Genomic DNA, 22,059 nt, shown 5'->3' with positions numbered 1-22,059 from the left:
CTCTCATCTATGCTGATCTTTTCTTCCTCTTTCAGTGTCTGGTGCAGGTTCATTACTAGGACTTTAAGCCATGAAGTCAGCTAACAACTGTATCACAGTATGAAACTTTGGTTTATATCTGTTTATTTTAAGGCAGATTTCTGCATGGATAAAGGAGAAGAAGAGTAACACCTGTTACTAAGAGTTTTTTTACCCAGAGTGACGAACATGCTGTGACTGAATACAGATGAAGATAAATTCATTATAACTACAGCTCTTTAGCTCTGAATTCTCAGAATAAGATAAGTGATGAACATTGAAACATTGTTGTTTACATTTGGTCATGATATCCAAAGTAACTGTACTATTGACGGTAAAAGGGGGTGATTTTGTTTTCTTATTGCATAATGAGGAGGAGGTTAAAATTTAACAGATTACAAACATAAAAGAGTGAGGAGAAGAATCAGACGAGTCAGGGACTGAGAGATCCAGTTTAATCTGAACCAACTTGAACATGATGTGGTTGCTTTTGTTGTTCTGTGGCTTGACTTCAGCCCAGATTACGTCTTTAGATTTTGGTTCTGAAGCAGAGGTATGCTCTCCTAACATGTGTGCTTTCCTCAAAGAGTTTGGTGCCATGAAGGAAAAACTCACTGCTGTGGAAACCAAGCAACAGGACAGCGAGAGCAGGCTGAGGGAGAGTGAGAATCAGATTCGTGAACTGAAGAGCACAGGTAACGTTAGCTTTTATCTCTATAACAGGACTCTTTAATCCAACTTAGAAATACTGTACAGATGAATATGGTGGTAAGATTCTGTCTCAAACAGCACAAACCAAGGTGATCTTCAGTGCAGTGATACGATGAGACATCCAAACCTATCTGACCTCATGTGAAAAAGTAATTGCCAACCTCGTTAAATCATGAGTTAACTGTGATTGACCACAGTTTTTGGAAAGCGGAGTTCAGTTTCACTGTTCACACCCAGGCCTGAATACCATCAGATTTATTGAATCAAGAAATCCCTTAAATAGAAGCTGTCAGACAAAGTGAAGAAGCTACAAGAGCTCAGAAAGAAACGCATCATGTCACCATCCAAAGAAAATCAACAACAAATGAGAAACAAAGTGATTGAAATCTATCAGTCTGGAAAAGGTTACAAAGATATTTCCAAGGCTTTGGGACTCCAGCGAACCACAGTCAGAGACTAGACTTAGACCCAGACTTAAATCTGATTGAGGTGCTGTGGCATGTCCTTAAATAGGCCTTTCATGGGCACGCAGGTGGCTCAGTGGTCTAAGGAGTGACCCATGTACACAGGCGACCTGGGTTCGAATCCGGCCTGTGGTCCTTTGCTGCATGTCTCCCCCCTCTCTCTTCCCCGTTTCTAACTCTATCCACTGTCCTCCTCTAGCTAATAAAGCAGTGGTTCTCAACTGGTGGGTCGGGGTTCGAAAGTGGGTCGCGGAGCTGTCTCCGGTGGGACGTCAATGTGTGCCTTGGAAAAAAAAATGTGGCAAAAAAACTATAAAGTACGGCAGCCCTTCATGGACAAACATCCATACATTTCAGTTTACTCAGTTTTCTTGTGATAATGAGTAAATTTTGGTTCTTTTCTCAGGATTTCAACTTAATCCTCTCCTTTTCTTGCGTTAAAAAAATGGTTTTCCGAAGATAATGAGGTTATTTCTTTTGAAACTACCAAAACTTCCCTGCAATCTTGGGAAAATTAAAGAAACACATAAACATATGTCCTTCTGTAACAATGTGCATTTCAAACATTTTTATGTTTTGTCTCTTTGTTTTTTATCCACATTCAAATTGCAACATATTTCATTGAATAAATTAAAGGTTTTAGGTTTTAAATTTGGGTTGCGACTTCTCACAAGGAGGTGCTGGTGGGTCCTGATGCCCAACCAGTTGAGAACCACTGTAATAAAGGCACAAAATGCCCAAAAATAAATCTTAAAAAAAAAAACAGGCCATTCATGCTCCAATGTTGAAATCCCTTCAAAGTTGCTGAATTACAACATTTCTGTAAAGAAGAGTGGGCCAAAATTCCTCCACAGAAACCATTTGAGAAAATAATCTAATTGCAGTTTTTTCATCCAATATTGTGATTCCAGTTAAACATGTGATTATTCTTCAGGTTCCTCATCTTATAAGCCATTCTATATTATAACACACAAATTAAAATTCCTTAAAATTTCAAAATACATTTCTCAAATTTCCGCAAAAATATCTACACATATTTTAGCTAATTTTTCTCCAAAATTCAAAATGATCTACCAAAAATGTCTTATTGCAAATATTTTGTCCTATATTGCAAATTTCATATGAGTTGTAATGAAGGGAGTGATGATTTTATGGATTTATTTTGAAGACAAAAATATACAAAAACAAGCAAAGTAGGAACTTTTTTCAATGATTCTAAAAAATATTGGCACTTGAATGTTTGCATGATGTTTAAAGCAAAACACCTCTGCCTCAAAAAATGTATAAATGCAACAAGTATCAACAAATCAGTGGCAAAGTAGTACGTGAGGGACGAAATTATGGAACAAATGGTGTCCTGTACTGACTCAAAACAGGACGCTGTATTTAACTGTCAAATACAGGACGATACTGTATTTTAAAGGACGGGTGGCAACCCTACTTGTTAATGACGTCACCGTATCTGCCTCAGTGTGAGTTAGCAGGCAAAAACACGTGTTTTTCCTCTCAAAGTTTGACGACTGTACCACAACAAAGTCAGTGTGCCGTCTCTGTCAGCCTGCCTGGGGCTTTAACACGAGCTAAGTGCTGCTTTGGCTGCTCTCAGAGCCCAGCACTGCAGCTCTTTCTCTTACAACGGCATAAACAACTGTTTAAAAGTCTATTTCAACTTACCACTTTCTTTTCTACGTCCACAGTGAGTCAAAGATCCAGGCTGCGATGTTAAATGAGGTCAGAAAAGCTGCTGTAAACTAGCCGTCTTCTTCGGTACAGCAGCTAAAGCTAAGCTAACTCAATGCTAAACACAATACTTCCGTCAAGCTCTTAAAATAAAAGTCAGCGGCTGTTATTTTTCTGAAATGCTTTTATTGTGAACGCCTTCACTAGGAAACGTGTTCAAGTCATTTGCAGCTTCACGGAGTCTTATCATAAATTCACAAACTATCAATGGTAGAAGTTCATGTTTGACTAGAGAGGTTGCAGGATAACGGGGTGGCTTTACGGGACAGAAGTGACGAAAGTTTCTGTGCAGTTAGTATCAGGAGAGAAAGAGAGAGGGAGAGCGAGCGGACACTGCACGCAGTTCATTGATCACATATGGCACTGACCTGCAAAAATAGATATCTTTAGGGTTAATTTACTAATGTGATGGCCAGGTGAAGTTTATGTTTGGTCAACTTTGTATATACATTACCAGGATTATATTTAACATGCAAACACCGGACTGATGTGCAGAGAAAGAGGGCAATGGACAATATGCTGTGTTACATTCAGGTGTGACTCCACAAGGGAAAAAAATAAGCATCCGGCTTAAGGCTTCGCTGGATGCAGGACAAGGCATTTCTATTCCAGAATGTCCGGCCAAATATGACATATGGCCACCCTAGTGTAATTGATGGTAAAAGGGGTAATATTGTTTTCTTATTGCATAACTAGGGGGAGGGGAGTTTTAAAAATTACCAGATAACAAACAAAAAAGGTGAGAAGGGGAATCAAAGAAGTCAGGGACTGAGAGATCCAGTTTAATCTGAACCTACTTGAACATGATGTGGTTGCTTTTGTTGTTCTGTGGCTTGACTTCAGCCCAGATTACGTCTTTAGATTTTGGTTCTGAAGCAGAGGTATGCTCTCCTAACATGTGTGCTTACCTCAAAGAGATTGGTGCCATGAAGGAAAAACTCACTGCTGTGGAAACCAAGCAACAGGAGAGTGAGAATCAGATTCTTGAACTGAAGAGCACAGGTAACGTTAGCTAGTATCTCTATAACAGGACTCTTTAATCCAACTTAGAAATACTGTACAGATGAATATGGTGATAAGATTCTGTCTCAAACAGCACAAACCAAGGTGATCTTCAGTGCAGCCATAGGGGGAAACGGCCAACACACTGGACCTTTTGATACTGACACAGTTTTAATCTACAAAACAGCCATAACAAACATCGGAAACGCCTACAACACCGCCACAGGTAAGGCTCAGAAATATAACAGCTTTGCTGTTACACTGTGTTATTACTGAGGTGGCGTTGAAAAGTTTTAAAGGTCAAAAATATTTTTAAGTACACTGACCATTAGCATTTGGTAGAATAGCAGAATTAGCAGAATTTCTTAAAATTTCCCTGAAATATTTTGTTTAGGGCAGTCAAAAGTTTTAAGATTTTTAAATTTGGGGGCGCGCCGGTAGTTGAGTGGCTAAGGCGCGTGCCATGTACGCTGGCAACCCGGGTTCGAATCCGGCCCGTGGTACTATTTCCTTCATGTCTCTCCCCGCTCTCTTCCCTGTTTCCAACTCTATCCACTGTCCTATCTAATAAAGGCAAAAAGGCCAAAAATAAATCCTTAAAAAAAAAAAAGAAGATTTTTAATCTTGATTACTCTCAGAAATTCTGTAGTTAATCGCGATTAATCACACCCTTTTTATTGCGTTCTAAAATTCTACTTTTTGATCAAAAGTGTTTTTTTGTGTCACTTTGGATTTCTCTACAGCCTTAAACTGAGGGAAATTGACTTCCTGTTTGGATATCAAACAGGAAGTCAATTTTAACATGAACTCTTCACAGAAAAAGGAACTTGTAATGGATCTGAAAAGAAATACTTGAACAGTAAAAAGGTAAAAATTTGTTAGCACAAGGTTTAGATGACTTTTGACCTGTCCACTGAGCTGTCTGATAGTTTATTAAAGTGAAATTAAAAATGATAAAAGCAGTGGTGGAGCTACTTTACATCACTGTGGATGTAGAGAGATGCTGCTGTGGCTTAGCCAAAGCATGTTTAAACAGAACAATAAATGAGATTAATCACAATTTTAAAAAATAGTGCTTTTATTATGTACCTTGATTAATCACAGTTAACACAATTAATCTTGGCAGCCCTAGTTGCGATACATTTGGATGGGTGTTTGTGCACTAGTGTTTGTGGATGGTTATGATTCTTTGCTTTGTTTTGAACATAAGAGACTGTTGTTTTTTATTACAGGTGTCTTCACTGCACCTGTTTCAGGTGTTTACTACTTTACTCTCTTCTATAACGCTGGAGGGCAACGTGGAGCTTTTCTACGACTCTACAAGAACAGCCAGTTGATCGTCACCACTGCAGAGTCCAGCGCACAAAACGACCCCGATGATAACGGAGGAAACGCCGTGTTTCTGCAGCTACAGCCGGGAGACCAGGTGTTCGTGAAACTGCGAGCAAATAATCATGTCTGGGGAAATGATTACATCACCACTTTCAGTGGTTTTTTAGTCACTCAGATGTGATCGTCTCCCATACAGGGATGTTTCTTGGAGAATTTAAATTATCTGTCTTTATCCCTTATCTTGCATAAGAATAAATGTAGGATGCACAAAAGAATAAAATAATCTGCAATGAAAAGCTGTGGCTGCTGTTTTTGTGGAAAAATTAAGTCAAAATAGTTGAACTCCACTGAGTGACATCCATCGACGGGTAGAATGGGAATGATTGACAGGTCGCCATAACTTCCGTTAGTGAGGATGTGGATGGAAACGGCGTTATGGCATCAAAAAGAGGTTTTCCTAGTAGGACAGAGAAACGTTACCAGAAGAAAGCAGAGGACTCTCAGGACACCAGATAAACTGATAAAATACAACAGTGCATCAACAGTGCCAGCTGAGTCTTACTACATCTTTTCTAAATGCTCTCAAAAATATAACATGTAGAAGTGTGGCATGCACATATCTGCCTTCAGTTACCTAATAAAAACCTAACGGGGGTCCGTTTCGTGCCTGCAGTGTGAGAGCTTCTCCATGTCAGTCCGTACTATCACTGAAACAACCATGACACCAAACGTGTGTCCCCACCATAAAGGCTGTCTGAGATCACGGCTCATGCAACATGGTCAAAACATGAAATTGAAATGGAAAAATGATGTTTTCTTCAGGCAAATATATTAGAAAGAAGTCAAAATCATGAGTTCAAAAGGTCACAATATGAAATATAAAGTGTTGAAGTGTTGAAGTGTGAAAATCGTCAAAATTTTAAATAGTGAGTCTAAAAGGTCAAACTGTGATTATGAAGACAAAGTTTGGAGTTGGAAATATGAGATGAAAACACAAAACAATTGGTTATAGAAAAGCCGATCTGAATTAAATAATTAGAGTTATGAATGTTAAAGCTATGTCAAAATTATGAGTTGAAATGCTCAAAGTATAAAATAGAAAGTCAAAATCCTAAGTTTGAGTCCTAATTGTTAGATGCAAATTTGAAAATATGACATTTAAACACATTAATTTCTATTCCCACATTCCTGACTTCTTATCTAAATATTTTTACTTTTGTGACTTAACAAGGAAATCTTAAATCATCAAGGATAAGTTCACATTTTTATACTTGAGGAAACCTGCAGACCTCAGACTGATGGGACAGTTAGAACAGAAATATGATCAAATCTTGCGGGCCGGATTTAACTGTTCCACGGTCCGTATTTGGCCCCCGGGCCTTGGGTTTGACACCCCTGGTTTCCCCTGTTATCTCTCATCTATGCTGATCTTTTCTTCCTCTTTCAGTGTCTGGTGCAGGTTCATTACTAGGACTTTAAGCCATGAAGCCAGTTAACAACTGTATCACAGTATGAAACTTTGGTTTATATCTGTTTATTTTAAGGCAGATTTCTGCATGGATAAAGGAGAAGAAGAGTAACACCTGTTACTAAGAGTTTTTTTACCCAGAGTGACGAACATGCTGTGACTGAATACAGATGAAGATAAATTCATTATAACTACAGCTCTTTAGCTCTGAATTCTCAGAATAAGATAAGTGATGAACATTGAAACATTGTTGTTTACATTTGGTCATGATATCCAAAGTAACTGTACTATTGACGGTAAAAGGGGGTGATTTTGTTTTCTTATTGCATAATGAGGGGAGGGGAGGTTAAAATTTAACAGATTACAAACATAAAAGAGTGAGGAGAAGAATCAGACGAGTCAGGGACTGAGAGATCCAGTTTAATCTGAACCAACTTGAACATGATGTGGTTGCTTTTGTTGTTCTGTGGCTTGACTTCAGCCCAGATTACGTCTTTAGATTTTGGTTTTGAAGCAGAGGTATGCTCTCCTAACATGTGTGCTTTCCTCAAAGAGTTTGGTGCCATGAAGGAAAAACTCACTGCTGTGGAAACCAAGCAACAGGACAGCGAGAGCAGGCTGAGGGAGAGTGAGAATCAGATTCGTGAACTGAAGAGCACAGGTAACGTTAGCTTTTATCTCTATAACAGGACTCTTTAATCAAACTTAGAAATACTGTACAGATGAATATGGTGGTAAGATTCTGTCTCAAACAGCACAAACCAAGGTGATCTTCAGTGCAGTGAAAGGGGGAGACATCCAAACTAATCTCACCTTATATGAAAAAGTAGTTTCCCCCTCGTTAAATCATGAGTTAACTGTGATTGACCACAGTTATTGGAAAGTGGAGTTCAGTTTCACTGGTCACACTCAGGCCTGAATACCGTCAGGTTTGTTGTATCAAGAAATCCCTTAAATAGAAGCTGTCAGACAAAGTGAAAAAGCTACAAGAGCTCAGAAAGAAACACATCACGCCACCATCTAAAGAAATTCAAGAACAAATGAGAAACAAAGTGATTGAAATCTATCAGTCTGGAAAAGGTTACAAAGATATTATCAAGGCTTTGGGACTCCAGCGAACCACAGTCAGAGACTAGACTTAGACCCAGACTTAAATCTGATTGAGGTGCTGTGGCATGTCCTTAAATAGGCCTTTCATGGGCACGCAGGTGGCTCAGTGGTCTAAGGAGTGACCCATGTACACAGGCGACCTGGGTTCGAATCCGGCCTGTGGTCCTTTGCTGCATGTCTCCCCCCTCTCTCTTCCCCGTTTCTAACTCTATCCACTGTCCTCCTCTAGCTAATAAAGCAGTGGTTCTCAACTGGTGGGTCAGGATGCAAAAGTGGGTCGCGGAGCTGTCTCCGGTGGGTTGTCAATGTGTGACTTGGGAAAAAAAATGTGGCAAAAAAACTATAAAGTATGGCAGCCCTTCATGGACAAACATCCATACATTTCAGTTTACTCAGTTTTCTTGTGATAATGAGTAAATTTTGGTTCTTTTCTCAGGATTTAAACTTATTTCTCTCCTTTTCTTGCGTTAAAAAAATGGTTTTCCGAAGATAATGAGGTTATTTCTTTTGAAACTACCAAAACTTCCCTGCAATCTTGGGAAAATTAAAGAAACACATAAACATATGCCCTTCAATAACAATGTGCATTTCAAACATTTTTATGTTTTGTCTCTTTGTTTTTTATCCGACGTTAAAATTGCAACATATTTCATTGAATAAATTAAAGGTTTTAGGTTTTAAATTTGGGTTGCGACTTCTCACAAGGAGGTGCTGGTGGGTCCTGATGCCAAACCAGTTGAGAACCACTGTAATAAAGGCACAAAATGCCCAAAAATAAATCTTAAAAAAAAAACAGGCCATTCATGCTCCAATGTTGAAATCCCTTCAAAGTTGCTGAATTAAAACATTTCTGTAAAGAAAAGTGGGCCAAAATTCCTCCACAGGAATGTAAAGGACTCACTGCCAGCTGTCAAAAATCTCGGTTTGCAGTTGTTGCCTCGAAGGGTGGTGCAAGCAGTGGTTAATTTTTTTCACATAGGGCCAGGTTGGTTTGTGTGGCTTTTTTTTCATTAATTAACCAAATCATCATTTAAAAACTGACTTTTGTATTTACTCAGATTATCTTTTTCTAATACCTGTTTGATGTTCTGAAATATTTAAGTGTGACAAATAAGCACGAGGGTTAGAATCAGGAAAGAAATCAGGAAGGGGACAGATACTTTTCACAGCACTGGATCTTCACATAGATGCTTTTTACGAAGTGGCCCCCACTCTTAACTGAACAGCACTAGTGTAAGCATTTATATCATCACACTAGTCCTTCTACACAATACTTCTGTAGTCACTGGTTTTCAGACACAGTTTGATTGGCAGCATTTACACCATTTAGCCATGAAGCCAGTTAACAACTGTATCACAGTGTTAGACTTTGTTCAAAGATTGGTTATATTTTAAGGTAGATTTCCCCATAGATAAAGGAGAAGAAGAACACCTGTTAGTAAAAGTTTCTTGACATGAGCATCGAACATGCTATGACTAAATATAGATAAAGATAAATGCATTATAACTACAGCTCTTTAGCTCTGAATTCTCAGAATAAGATAAGCGATGAACGAGGGGTGTGCGGTAGACGGTATAAATGATAAAAATTTGGCCTACAGTAGAGATTTGGACTCTACCGACCAATCACGATAACGCTTGTTAATAGGGTTGCCACCTTTGGAGCATGAAAATAAAGGCCCCACAATCCTCGGGGCCACAGCCATCACAGGCCGGAGGAAAGGGGTGCCTGTACCATGACTACTTTTACCACTCTTTGAGTTTTGTTGTGGAGGCCATTGATTCCTTTTAGGAGTGTTTTTAATAGGGCTGAACCATTTGAGAAAATAATCTAATTGCAATTTTTTCATCCAATATTGTGATTCCAGTTTAACATGTGATTATTCTTCAGGTTCCTCATCTTATAAGCCATTCTATATTATAACACACAAAGGTATTTCCCCCAGAAATTTATATCCAACAACCCAAAATCTACAAATAAATGTTCAAAATTTCTAAGAAAATAACAAAGATTTATAAAAGTGCCCCCTTCCCAAAAAAATCAAACCAACCAAAAAAAATTCAAAGCAACTTCTTAAAAATTTACAGACATTTCCCAATTTTTCATGAAATTACCTAAAGTTCCAAACCTAATTCTCCCCAAAATTTACAACAAAATGTTGAAAATTTCCCTTAAATACCTACAATTTTCTAAACAAATTTCCAAAGAAATTAAAATTAAAATTCCTTAAAATTTCAAAATACATTTCTCAAATTCATTAGCTAATTTTTCTCCAAAATTCAAATTGATCTACCAAAAATGTTTTATTGCAAATATTTTGTCCTATATTGCAAATTTGATATGAGTTGTAATGAAGGGAGTGATGATTTTATGGATTTATTTTGAAGACAAAAATATACAAAAACAAGCAAAGTAGGAACTTTTTTCAATTATTCTAGAAAATATTGGCACTTGAATGTTTGCATGATGTTTAAAGCAAAACACCTCTGCCTCAAAAAATGTATAAATGCAACAAGTATAAACAAATCAGTGGCAAAGTAGTACGTGAGGGACGAAATTATGGAACAAATGGCGTCCTGTATTGACTCAAAACAGGACGCTGTATTTAACTGTCAAATACAGGACGATACTGTATTTTAAAGGACGGGTGGCAACCCTACTTGTTAATGACGTCACCGTATCTGCCTCAGTGTGAGTTAGCAGGCAAAAACACGTGTTTTTCCTCTCAAAGTTTGACGACTGTACCACAACAAAGTCAGTGTGCCGTCTCTGTCAGCCTGCCTGGGGCTGTAACACAAGCTAAGTGCTACTTTGGCTGCTCTCAGAGCCCAGCACTGCAGCTCTTTCTCTTACAACGGCATAAACAACCGTTTAAAAGTCTATTTCAGCTTACCACTTTCTTTTCTACGTCCACAGTGAGTCAAAGATCCAGGCTGGGATGTTAAATGAGGTCAGAAAAGCTGCTGTAAACTAGCCGTCTTCTTCGGTACGGCAGCTAAAGCTAAGCTAACTCAATGCTAAACACAATACTTCCGTCAAGCTCAACTTTGAAACATTTTTATTTACATTTGGACATGATATCCAAAGTTACAGTATAATTCAGGGTGGCCATGCCCACAGCACCAGACAGGAGGACACTTAGCAGCACTGAGTGAAGCAAGAATATCGCAACAAATAGGACTAGTGTATTCCCTGTTACAATACAATTTTGTCCATGATCCCTGTGCTATAATGAGACAGTGATTCTGAGATACTCCATTCATTGAAGGACAATCTGATCCAGGACCACCCCTGGCCACAGTGAGGCCCTAAGCAGACTCTGATATGAGGCCCCCCAACATTAACGCCACTATAGCCCCAACATACTCACAGTTCTTAGTTAGTAAAATTATCATGATTTTAAAGATCATATTCCTTGTTGCAATAATAAGGATATTTATATTTCCATCTGTTTAAAAAAAAGTGGTCACTATGGGTTAATTTTTGTTGTCATCACATTAATCCCACTTTATTAGCTATCTGTTTTATTGGGGTCTTCTCCTCAAAATAAAACTAATGTAAACCAGCTGATCTTGCCCCCCTTACACCCCCTCACACTCATCCCTGCACCCCTCCCCCTCCCTCACACGGCAGCTCATCTGTTTTCCTCCTTTTCTTCCTCTCTATGTGTCTGATTCAGTGTTATCATCTTTTGTTAAATCCCCTTTAAATAAACATTGTCTTCATTTGTTTTCACCCGCGATCTGATTTGAAAACAGCTGATCTACGCGAGGAAGTTTGACAACAATTCATTCTTGATCAGAACTTCACAGAGTCTTATCATAAATTCACAAACTATCAATGGTAGAAGTTCATGTTTGACTAGAGAGGTTGCAGGATAACGGGGTGGCTTTACGGGACAGAAGTGACGAAAGTTTCTGTGCAGTTAGTATCAGGAGAGAAAGAGAGAGGGAGAGCGAGCGGACACTGCACGCAGTTCATTGATCACATATGGCACTGACCTGCAAAAATAGATATCTTTAGGGTTAATTTACTAATGTGATGGCCAGGTGAAGTTTATGTTTATCTGAACCAACTTGAACATGATGTGGTTGCTTTTGCTGTTCTGTGGCTTGACTTCAGCCCAGGTTACGTCTTTAGATTTTGGTTCTGAAGCAGAGGTATGCTCTCCTAACATGTGTGCTTTCCTCAAAGAGTTTGGTGCCATGAAGGAAAAACTCACTGCTGTGGAAACCAAGCAACAGGACAGCGAGAGCAGGCTGAGGGAGAGTGAGAATCAGATTCTTGAACTGAAGAGTAAAGGTAACATTAGCTAGTATCTCTATAACAGGACTCTTTCATCCAACTTAGAAATGCTGTACAAATTAATATGGTGACAATATTTCGTCTCAAACAGCACAAACCAAGGTGATCTTCAGTGCAGCCATAGGGGGAAATAGCCAACACATCGGACCTTTTGATACTGACACAGTTTTAATCTACAAAACGGCCATAACAAACATCGGAAACGCCTACAACACCGCCACAGGTGAGGCTCAGAAATATAACAGCTTTGCTGTTACACTGTGTTATTACTGAGGTGGCTTTAAAAAGTTGGTGCAGTTCCATCATTCAGCCAAGATCAAATTCCAAAAAACTCAGAACACTGTTTAAAATGTGAATAAAAATGGCATAGCATGATTAGCACATTAAAATGGCTTAAATATTTTTTTTAAATTATTTTTAAGTATACTGACCATGAGCATCTGTTTAGTGGAATTTCAAAGAATTTCCCTGAAATATTATGTTTAGGGTAGTCAAAGGTTAAAGATTTTTAATCGTGATTAATCTCAGAAATTCTGTAGTTAATCGCAAATAATTGCCCCCTTTTTACTGCACTCTAAAATTCTTCTTTTTAATCCAACCTGTTTTGGATTTCTCTACAGCCTTGAACTGAAGGAAACTGACTTCCTGTTTTAATATCAAACAGGAAGTTATTTTTAACATGAACTCTTCATAGAAAAAGGAACTTGTTATGGATCTGAAAGGAAATACTTGAACAGTAGAGAGGTAAAAATTTGTTAGCACAAGGTTTAGATCAAGGTTATTATAGTTAACTAAAACTGACTGAATAACTAAAACTAAAATTACAGTACAGTGTGCTTCCAAAACTAACTAAAATAAAGTAGAAATAGAGACAAAATATCCTTAGTTTTAGTCTTTGACACAACCCGATTAATCGGCACATACAATCAAGCCTGGAGAGTGCAAAATTGCCTGAATTGATTGGTTAAAACTTCACATAGTTGTAGTTTTATGTCTGGAGTTTTATTCAAACATCATCTTTAAATAAATAACATGTTAAGTGAAGAGGAGCCTGTTTGAATATGTTTTTTAAAAATGTATGATGTCAACTCAGCCCTGGCATGTATCCGAAAAAACGAAAACTAAAACTAACACTAAAACTAATAAAAACTAAACTAAAACGAAGCATTTTTGCAAAATAAAAACTTAACTAAACCAACAAACCAGCAGTCAAAATAGAAGAATTTGAACACAGAAAGTGAAATCGAAATAAATACAAAAACTAACGAAAAATCCCAAACTAATATAACCTTGGTTCAGATGCCTGTTGACCTGTCCACTGAGCTGTCTGATAGTTTATTAAAGTGAAATCAAAAATGAAAAAAGCAGTGGTGGAGCTATTTTACATCACTGTGGTTGTAGAGAGATGCTGCTGGGGCTTAGCCAAAGCATGTTTAAAGAGAACAATAAAGCATGAGATTAATCACAATTTTAAACTAGGGCTGCAAGCAGCACTGAAGGGCCCTCGCACCCCGGTGCAGGTCAGGGCATGACACAACCACCAGTGTGTGGCAACAGTGGGGTGTAGGCGAACCTGTGCAATGTGCTGCTGCACGGCAGGGAGACCAGGGCGATTCTTCTTTGAGCATTATTATGTAAAAGAAAATCAGCATGGTGCACTTTGTTCATGAGGAAGTACTGCCCCTCAACAGTAGGTGGCAGTATGTCAGAGGTAGATGTTGATATGTAGAGGAGATGAGGGAAGGACTATTACCATGTAAAATCATTAAAAGTTTGAAATTTTTATTTTGATATATGAGAGTTACACTGACTTCCTGTGTCATGGCGAAGGATCAACATGGCCGCCATGGCCACTAGGGCATCTGTTAATGAGTCATGTCAATGTTAGGAAAGATATTGATGAGTTCGGGTCAAAATAAGAGCATTAAAGGTTCAACACAGTAAGAATAACACAGAAATGACCCACTTCCTGTCCAATGGCGAAGGATCAAAATGGCCGACGGCCACTGGGGTGTCTGTTAATGAAATATGGCAATGGAGGGACAGATAATGGGGACTTCAGGTCAAAACCAGAGCATGATAGGTCCAACACAATAAGACAAATGCAGAAATGACCCATTTGCATCACTTCCTGTTGGCAGTAGGGGGCGCCATGATGAGCTGTTTTCATGTGGGCGTGTTCAGTGTGATACTGATGTGTTGCCATAACATTTTGAAGACCATAGAATGATCTCCACCAAAGTTACATCAGTTTTCAGTGTATAATTGTCCAAAAAATTGATGATGATGATGATGATCCATATGCACATCGAAAAATCATAGGCCTAGGATGAAAGGTGTATTTTTAGTGAATTTTTTTGTGGCAACCCATAAAAAAGACATGACAAATTAAGAGTGTAAATGTTCACCTGGCAGAAGGGGGCGCTATGATAAAGTGCTGATATTAATGTATGGATGTATTCAGGACCATTGTGTGATTATCCATGTGAAGTTTGGTGATGATTGACATAAGCATTAAAAAGTTATAAGGCCTCATTGTGTAATTTTTACTGTAAAAAACACACCAAAAATAGCATAAAATCGGGCCCCAATTATGGCCCCGCCCACTGGTGAAAATTCAAGCTTTTGATAACTTTTCATCTGCAGGGGTCTAGTTTATGGCAAAAAAAATTTTGGAGTCTATGAGATGAAATTCCTCGACAGAGTTTGTTCAAATGTGAAACGTGTGCGTTTTTGAAAATGCCAAAATTTGACAAAAAACGGTTTGTAGTGCGTTTCCTGTACATTTTAGAGGATGGTCAAATGTAATTTTTTGTTCATCTCATCATGATACATATGTGTACCAATTTTGGTACATGTAGGTGTTACCCACAGCCCTATCTCACTTTTGGCCCCACCCAGTGGTGACTGCTGGATGGATTTGCACGGTTCCACCAGAATAAGAAAATTTCACGTGGGGGACAATTTTGGGTGAAGTTTGGTGAGTTTTTGAGCATGTTAAGGCCCCAAATTAGCTATTCTTTGGGGAGAATAATAATAACGGCTACAGTTTCAATAGGGTCCTTGCACCGAGGTCGGTGCTCGGGCCCTAAAAATAGTGCTTTTATTATGTACCTTGATTAATCACAATTAATCCGATTAATCTTGGCAGCCCTAGTTGCGATACATTTGGATGGGATTGCACTAGTTTTTGTGGATGGTTATGAATCAAATCTTTGTGTTTACCATAAAATACTTTATTTCTATTACAGGTGTCTTCACTGCACCTGTTTCAGGTGCTTACTACTTTACTCTCTTCTATCATGCTGGAGGGCAACATGTAATTTATCTAGACCTCTACAAGAACAGCCAGGTGATCGTCATCACTTCAGGGTCTAAGACAGACAACGACCCTGACGATAACGGAGGAAACGCCGTGTTTCTGCAGCTACAGCCGGGAGACCAGGTGTTCGTGAAACTGCGAGCAAATAATCATGTCTGGGGAAGTGATTACTTTACCACTTTCAGTGGTTTTTTAGTCACTCAGATGTGATCACCTCCCATACAGGGATATTTTGTGGAGAATTAAAATGACCTGTCTTTATCCTTTATGTGGCATAAAAATAAATGTAAGATACACGTAAGAATAAAATAATCTGCAATGAAAAGCTGTGGCTGGTGTTTTTGTGGCATAATTCAATCAAAATAGTTGAACTCCACTGTCACACAGTGAGTGACATCCATCGACAGGTAGGATGGGAATGACCAACAGGTCGCCATACCTTCTGTTAGTGAGGATACGGATGGAAACGGCGTTAAGAGTTTTTCTTAGTAGGGCAGAGAAACGTTACCAGAAGAAAGCAGAGGACTCTCAGGACACCAGATAAACTGATAAAATACAACAGTGCATCAACAGTGCCAGCTGAGTCTTACTACATTTTTTCTACATGGTCTCAAAAATATAACATGTAGAAGTGTGGCATGCACATATCTGCCTTCAGTTACCTAATAAGGATGGAAACTGGAGTCACGAGGAAGTGCAAAAACTGCAACTATTGTTTGGACCAGGGGTTCTCAGGTGTTCAGCCACCTTCAGATACAGTGGGGGTCCCTGGGCTCTGGCACCTTTATTTTGGGGGTTGTGGGCTGAAAATTGCTACAATGGGTTAATAACGGCAAAAATTGTGGAAAGGGTGGTGAAATTGTATTTTAAAAGTAGCAGAAATTGGGTTAGAAGTGGCAAAAATTAAATAAGAATGGCAAAAAAGGCAAAAATTGGTTAAAGTTGCCAAAAAGGAGTTAAAATGGGGCTGAAATTGCTTTCAATTGGCAAAAATGAGTGGAAAGTTGATGGCATTGGATAAAAAAATTGATATAAACTGGCAAAAAAGGGTTAACTGAGAAAGAAAAACATAAGTAGATATTGGAAGAAATTGATTAAACCAGCAAAAATGGTCATAACAAATGGTGGAATGTGATTAAAAGGGGTTAATAGTAGCAATAATGGGTTGACAGAGGCAAAATTAAGCTCAAGTGGCAAGAATTGGTTTAGAAGTGGCAAGAACAGGCAGAAAAATGTGGTTGAAAGAGTTTGAAACTGACAAAAATAGGGTTAAAGTGACAAAATGGGCATACTTAGTGGTAAAAATGAGATAAAATGTGGCTGAAATTGCTTTCAATTAGCAAAAATGGGTGAAAATTTGATTGCATTGGATAAAAAAAATTGATGTAAACTGGCAATTAAGGGTTAACTGAGAAAGAAAAAATAGGAAGGTATTAAGAAATTGGTTAAACTAGCAAAAATGGCCATATCAAATGGTGAAATGGGGTTAGAATGGGAAAAAAAAGTTGTAAAAAGTGGTTAAAATGGGTTAATAGTAGCAATAATGGGTCAACAGAGGCAACATTAAGCTTAAGTGGCAAGAACTGGTTTAGAAGTGGCAAGAACAGGCAGAAACTAGTGGTGAAAAGAGCTTAAAACTGACAAAAATAGGTGTTAAATGGTAAAAATGTGTTTAAATTGGTGGGAAAATTGATGAAAAGGGTCAAAAAATTTTGACAAAATTCGTGTAAAGTGGCAACAGTTTAATTTTAAAAATATTCAGTTTTTTTAGGGCAACTGGAGACCCCCCTCTCAGTGTTTTTGCAACCCCCAAGGGGGTTCTGACCCCAAGGTTGAGAACCACTGGGTTGGACGGCTAAGACTGACGAGGCTCTGACTGAATCTGGATCAGTGAAATACTCGTACACCACACACTTGAGGATTATTTGTACTTATAACTGTTTGGGACGAGTCACCCCCGGTTGGGCCTTAAATCTCCCTTTATATGGCCGGTCTTAGATAGTTATTACCTCACAGAACTGTTTACCTCCTAAAACAAAAGAAGCACGACCTCAGATAGTTTTCATCAGAAGGAAAACAATGGAAATCTTTTCCTCACTCCAGACCAGAGCGTTGCTTTGTGTTGTACTCTTTAAAAAGTCACGATTGCATCCAGTTTCATCACCTCTTACCTTCTCCTGTAAGGACAGTTACCTGTGTGCCTCTGTGGGGAATGTAACGATAGCAAAGCACCGCTGATGTCCAAATGATTCTGACATCACTTTGTTCCCTTAAATCCCAACGCCAGAGGAAATATTTCAGCGCAGACTGAGGTACACTTTATATTTTTTAAAACCAGTGAGAAGGTAGGTGAGCTCAGGACACGTTGATCTGATGATGATGGAACCAGAGAGGTGATAGGACTCACTGTTCTGAAGATGAACAACAGTGTTTGTAAGGAACATTTTTTTATTAACAATAACAGGATAGGATGAGAAAAGCGTTAAAGAAAGAGTTAAAATACATGATAAAAAGTTAAAATTCTTATCTAAAAAAGTGTTTACATGCATTATTCTGGTTACTTGAAAATAAACGCGGGGCTAAAAACTGACCTCTCTGATGACTGAAACACACCCACAGCTCACTCCACGTGCAGGATATGTGTGCTATATTTAGCTCAGTGTGTAAACTCAGCATTTAAACTTGATTCAATCATGAAAACACACTGGGATCATGACATCAGTCTTAGAGGTTATTATGTGGAGGTGGCCTGACCTCTGCTTCATACAGAAACCTCTTTATTAGACCTTTATTTTAATTTATATGAACCTCTGTTGTTCTCTGCACGCTAAGCTGTGGTGCCCTGACAAACGTGAAAGTGCTGTTGAATGCCATCATGAATACGGAAAATTATAAAGTGTCCCTCAGTTGGCTAACATGATGCCCTTTTATAGAGAAAAACTGCCAAAGTAGCCTTTTTGGTGCCCTGTAAATCAACAAAATTTCACATTAACCCTCATTTTATGCCCTGCAGGACGGGAGAAAGTATGACGAAATGTCCTCTTTGGTGCCATCAAAGGCCGACCACACACAACAGGATGTTCAGCACGATTTGAGACACGATTTTTCTCCCCGATGATCATGGGGACGTACACGACATTGCCAAAAGTATTCACTCACCTATCCAAATCATTGAAATCAGGTGTTCCAATCACTTCCATGGCCACAGGTGTATAAAATCAAGCACCTAGGCATGCAGACTGTTTCTAAAAACATTTGTGAAAGAATGGCTCGCTCTCAGGAGTTCAGTGAATTCCAGCGTGGTACTGTGATAGGATGCCACCTGTGCAACAAGTCCAGTGGTGAAATTTCCTGGCTCCTAAATATTCCACAGTCAACTGTCAGTGGTATTATAACAAAGTGGAAGAGATTGGGAACGACGGCAACTCAGCCACCAAGTGGTAGGCCACGTAAAATGACGGAGCAGGGTCAGTGGATGCTGAGGCACAGAGGTTGCCAACTACTTTCTGCAGAGTCAATCGCTACAGACCTCCAAACTTCATGTGGCTTTCAGATTAGCTCAAGAACAGTGCGTAGAGAGCTTTGAGGAATGGGTTTCCATGGCCGAGCAGCTGCATCCAAGCCATACATCACCAAGTGCGATGTAAAGAGTCAGATGCAGTGGTGTAAAGCACGCCACCACTAGACTCTGGAATGACGAATCATGCTTCTCCATCTGGCAATCTGCTGGACAAGTCTGGGTTTGGGGGTTGCCAGGAGAACGGTACTTGTCTGACTGCATTGTGCCAAGTGTAAAGTTTGGTGGAGGGGGGATTATGGTGTGGGCTTGTTTTTCAGGAGCTGGGCTTGACCCCTTAGTTCCAGTGAAAGGAACTCTGAATGCTTCAGCATACCAAGAGATTTTGGACAAATCCATGCTCCCAACTTTGTGGGAACAGTTTGGGGATGGCCCCTTCCTGTTCCAACATGACTGTGCACCAGTGCACAAAGCAAGGTCCATAAAGACATGGATGAGAGAGTTTGGTGTGGATGAACTTGACTGACCTGCACAGAGTCCTGACCTCAACCTGATAGAACACCTTTGGGATGGATTAGAGTGGAGACTGAGAGCCAGGCCTTCTCATCCAACATCAGTGTGTGACCTCAAATAATTCCCATAAACACACTCCTAAACCTTGTGGAAAGCCTTCCCAGAAGAGGTGAAGCTGTTTTGCTACAAAGGGTCGACCGACGTCATATTAAACCCTATGGATTAAGATTGGGATATCACTTAAAGGGATACTTCAACATTTTGGCAAATTCGCCCCTTGCCATAATTCCTATAGTCTTAGTAATAGGTTTGTTACCTTCAGTTGTCAGTGCAAGCTATTTTTCGATCAGGGCTGCCGAGTTCGGACCTGCTTGGCCAACTCAATGTAAGCAGACGGTATTCCGGCTTTCCCTCATCAAACTCATCAAATACACAATCCAACAACTTCAAAATGCTCTCGTGGACAAGTTGTGACCTGTTCATTCACCAAGCTATGAAATAATCATGGAACATTACGAGATGGAGATGTTTTAAAGCTAAATGCAAAGCCGGACTTACACTCCAGACATGGCTGCTGTACTGTGTCACTCCGCCCAGTGGTTTACTCAAGAAATAGTTCCAAGTATTTGCTTCATGTGTTGTAATGTTACATAATTATACGTTATTATTTCATAGCCTCTTTTTCTGAAAACCTTCACATTAAACCTCATTCATGCTATGGGGCTAATGATGTTCTACCAATGTAAAAAATACTGATAAGGACATGATTGGAATCAAGAGTATCATTATCAATAAAAATGATTAATCTCCATTTCTAAAATACCAGACACTCTCCAGCAGCAGAACCAGAAAGAGCCTGGTAAACCACATCACTAACTGCCCTCCATACTTCCTGTGGAGCTAATGATGTAAGGAGCTGCAGCTGTGCAGGCAGGTGTCTGATCACGGAGCAGTCAGCTGATTTAACTGAGACAGCGCCGCTGGAGGTGGCTCCGTAGAGTCAGAAGAAAAACACATGAAGGCAGGCCGAATTTGACTGAAGGAGGAAAGACTTCAGAATGTGCGAGAGGGAATTTTGTCTCTGATTCGACCGACAATCTTCATTTTCAGTTTCAGCGTTTATCCTCAGGAAAAGGGGTCAAGGTCCTTCAGATTATAATGGGCAGCTTTAAACATCTTTTTATCTCCATGTTCCAAGGGTCTGAGCAAACGTGTCAGTTGCTGCTGCGAGAAGAGTTGTATGTACATGTGGAAAATTGTTAGATGGAGATGCTGCTGTTATGGGATGTACTGATATGTATGATATGATGAGACATTTACTGTTTGTGTAGTGTTCTTGTCAAGTGTGTAATGACTCTAGACACAACACCAAGCTAAACCATGTCAATGAAGACGGAGAAGAAGTAAGGTTGCTGTCGTTTACTCAACCTGTTCACATTAACATTAGGTGAAAACTGCAAAAAAAACAAGATACAAAAACATTCACTTTCTACTATAATACAGAAGAACTGCATCTCACATGCATATGAAATAAAACTACAAACTATACAAACAATGCAAACAAACTTTAACAATATTCCATAATATATATGTATATGTCTAACATCTCAAAAATAAAACAAATACTCACAGCATTGCTCTTCCTATGCTTAAAGCGGTAGGCAGTGGATTGTCCCCAGCTATCTGGCTGAACTACCCTGTTAACAACTCCCCACAAAACAAAGCCCACCCACGAAAGATTTAAAGCCAACCCATGAAAACCAAGAAAGTCCACCCTTGAATGGCAAACGCCACTAGGCAACACAGTTTGCAACCACTGAGGGCAAACTTTCAAGAAGTCCATTCAACCTGTGTGGAGCTGAACCACTCTCGTCCCTGCTTCCTAGTCTCCCGTTGACCTGCACTCAAATCCCTCCAGGCCTAACCGGAGCTGATAACGGGTATGTAATCACCGTAAAATGATACATGCAGTTTACTAGATCTGCTGTCTTACAGAGCCGGCACAACGGAGAAATACACACAACATAGCTGTACCTTTCCTCTGTTTGTGGCTGATTTTGAGGCATTCTGGTTGGATACAGCTTTCTAGCTCGTCACCGTTGTTTAAAATGATTCTCAAGAGGAATACTCGTACTGAGCGATACTACCAACATGTGTTTGTGTGTGAGCATAAGTCATCATACCGTGTTGAAACCCATCTTCCATCCATGCCAAGGTAAAGAACCATGTTTCAGCACAGTAACTGGTAAAATAAAGTGGACTTTGGGGGTCAAGCATGGCTGTGCAAAGTATGGACTACTTACCCAGAATTTTCACAGTGACTGCAGAGCAAATGGCTCCCTCTCTCTAGTCAATCAGAGCAGTTTCACTGCCCGCGCTCCAGTCCAGCACTGGCCCATCCCCAAAGCACAACACTGCTGCATTTTGCTGGAGATACGCTGCAGGTCCATTTTCAGTGCGGGCCTGCCAAACCACGTTGCTCCCCATGGATCAGAAAGTGCCAAATTGGAAGTCAAAAGAATCAACAACACGTCTCATCCTGCAGTGAAAGCACAG

The 22,059-nt window shown here is 39.5% G+C and overlaps 1 protein-coding gene across 3 annotated transcripts in view; it reads left to right on the top strand.

Moving 5' to 3' along the window:
* The window catches only part of LOC121511770 (uncharacterized protein PF11_0207-like), a 56,539-nt gene extending 40,741 nt beyond the window's left edge, over positions 1-15,798 (top strand). For all 3 annotated transcript variants that reach the window (XM_041790553.1, XM_041790552.1, XM_041790554.1), the window contains 6 exons: positions 606-713; positions 3,849-3,935; positions 7,289-7,396; positions 12,041-12,148; positions 12,243-12,374; positions 15,403-15,798. In XM_041790553.1, the coding sequence (XP_041646487.1) occupies positions 606-713; positions 3,849-3,935; positions 7,289-7,396; positions 12,041-12,148; positions 12,243-12,374; positions 15,403-15,683 (824 nt within the window). In that variant the 3' untranslated portion in view covers positions 15,684-15,798. The remainder of the gene's footprint in view (positions 1-605; positions 714-3,848; positions 3,936-7,288; positions 7,397-12,040; positions 12,149-12,242; positions 12,375-15,402) is intronic.
* The last annotated feature ends 6,261 nt before the right edge of the window (positions 15,799-22,059 follow it).

Source organism: Cheilinus undulatus, linkage group 7 (assembly GCF_018320785.1).
Source record: "Cheilinus undulatus linkage group 7, ASM1832078v1, whole genome shotgun sequence".
Lineage (NCBI taxonomy): Eukaryota > Metazoa > Chordata > Actinopteri > Labriformes > Labridae > Cheilinus > Cheilinus undulatus.
The sequence above is the reverse complement of the archived record's forward strand: the minus strand, read 5'-3'. Positions and strand labels throughout refer to the sequence as shown.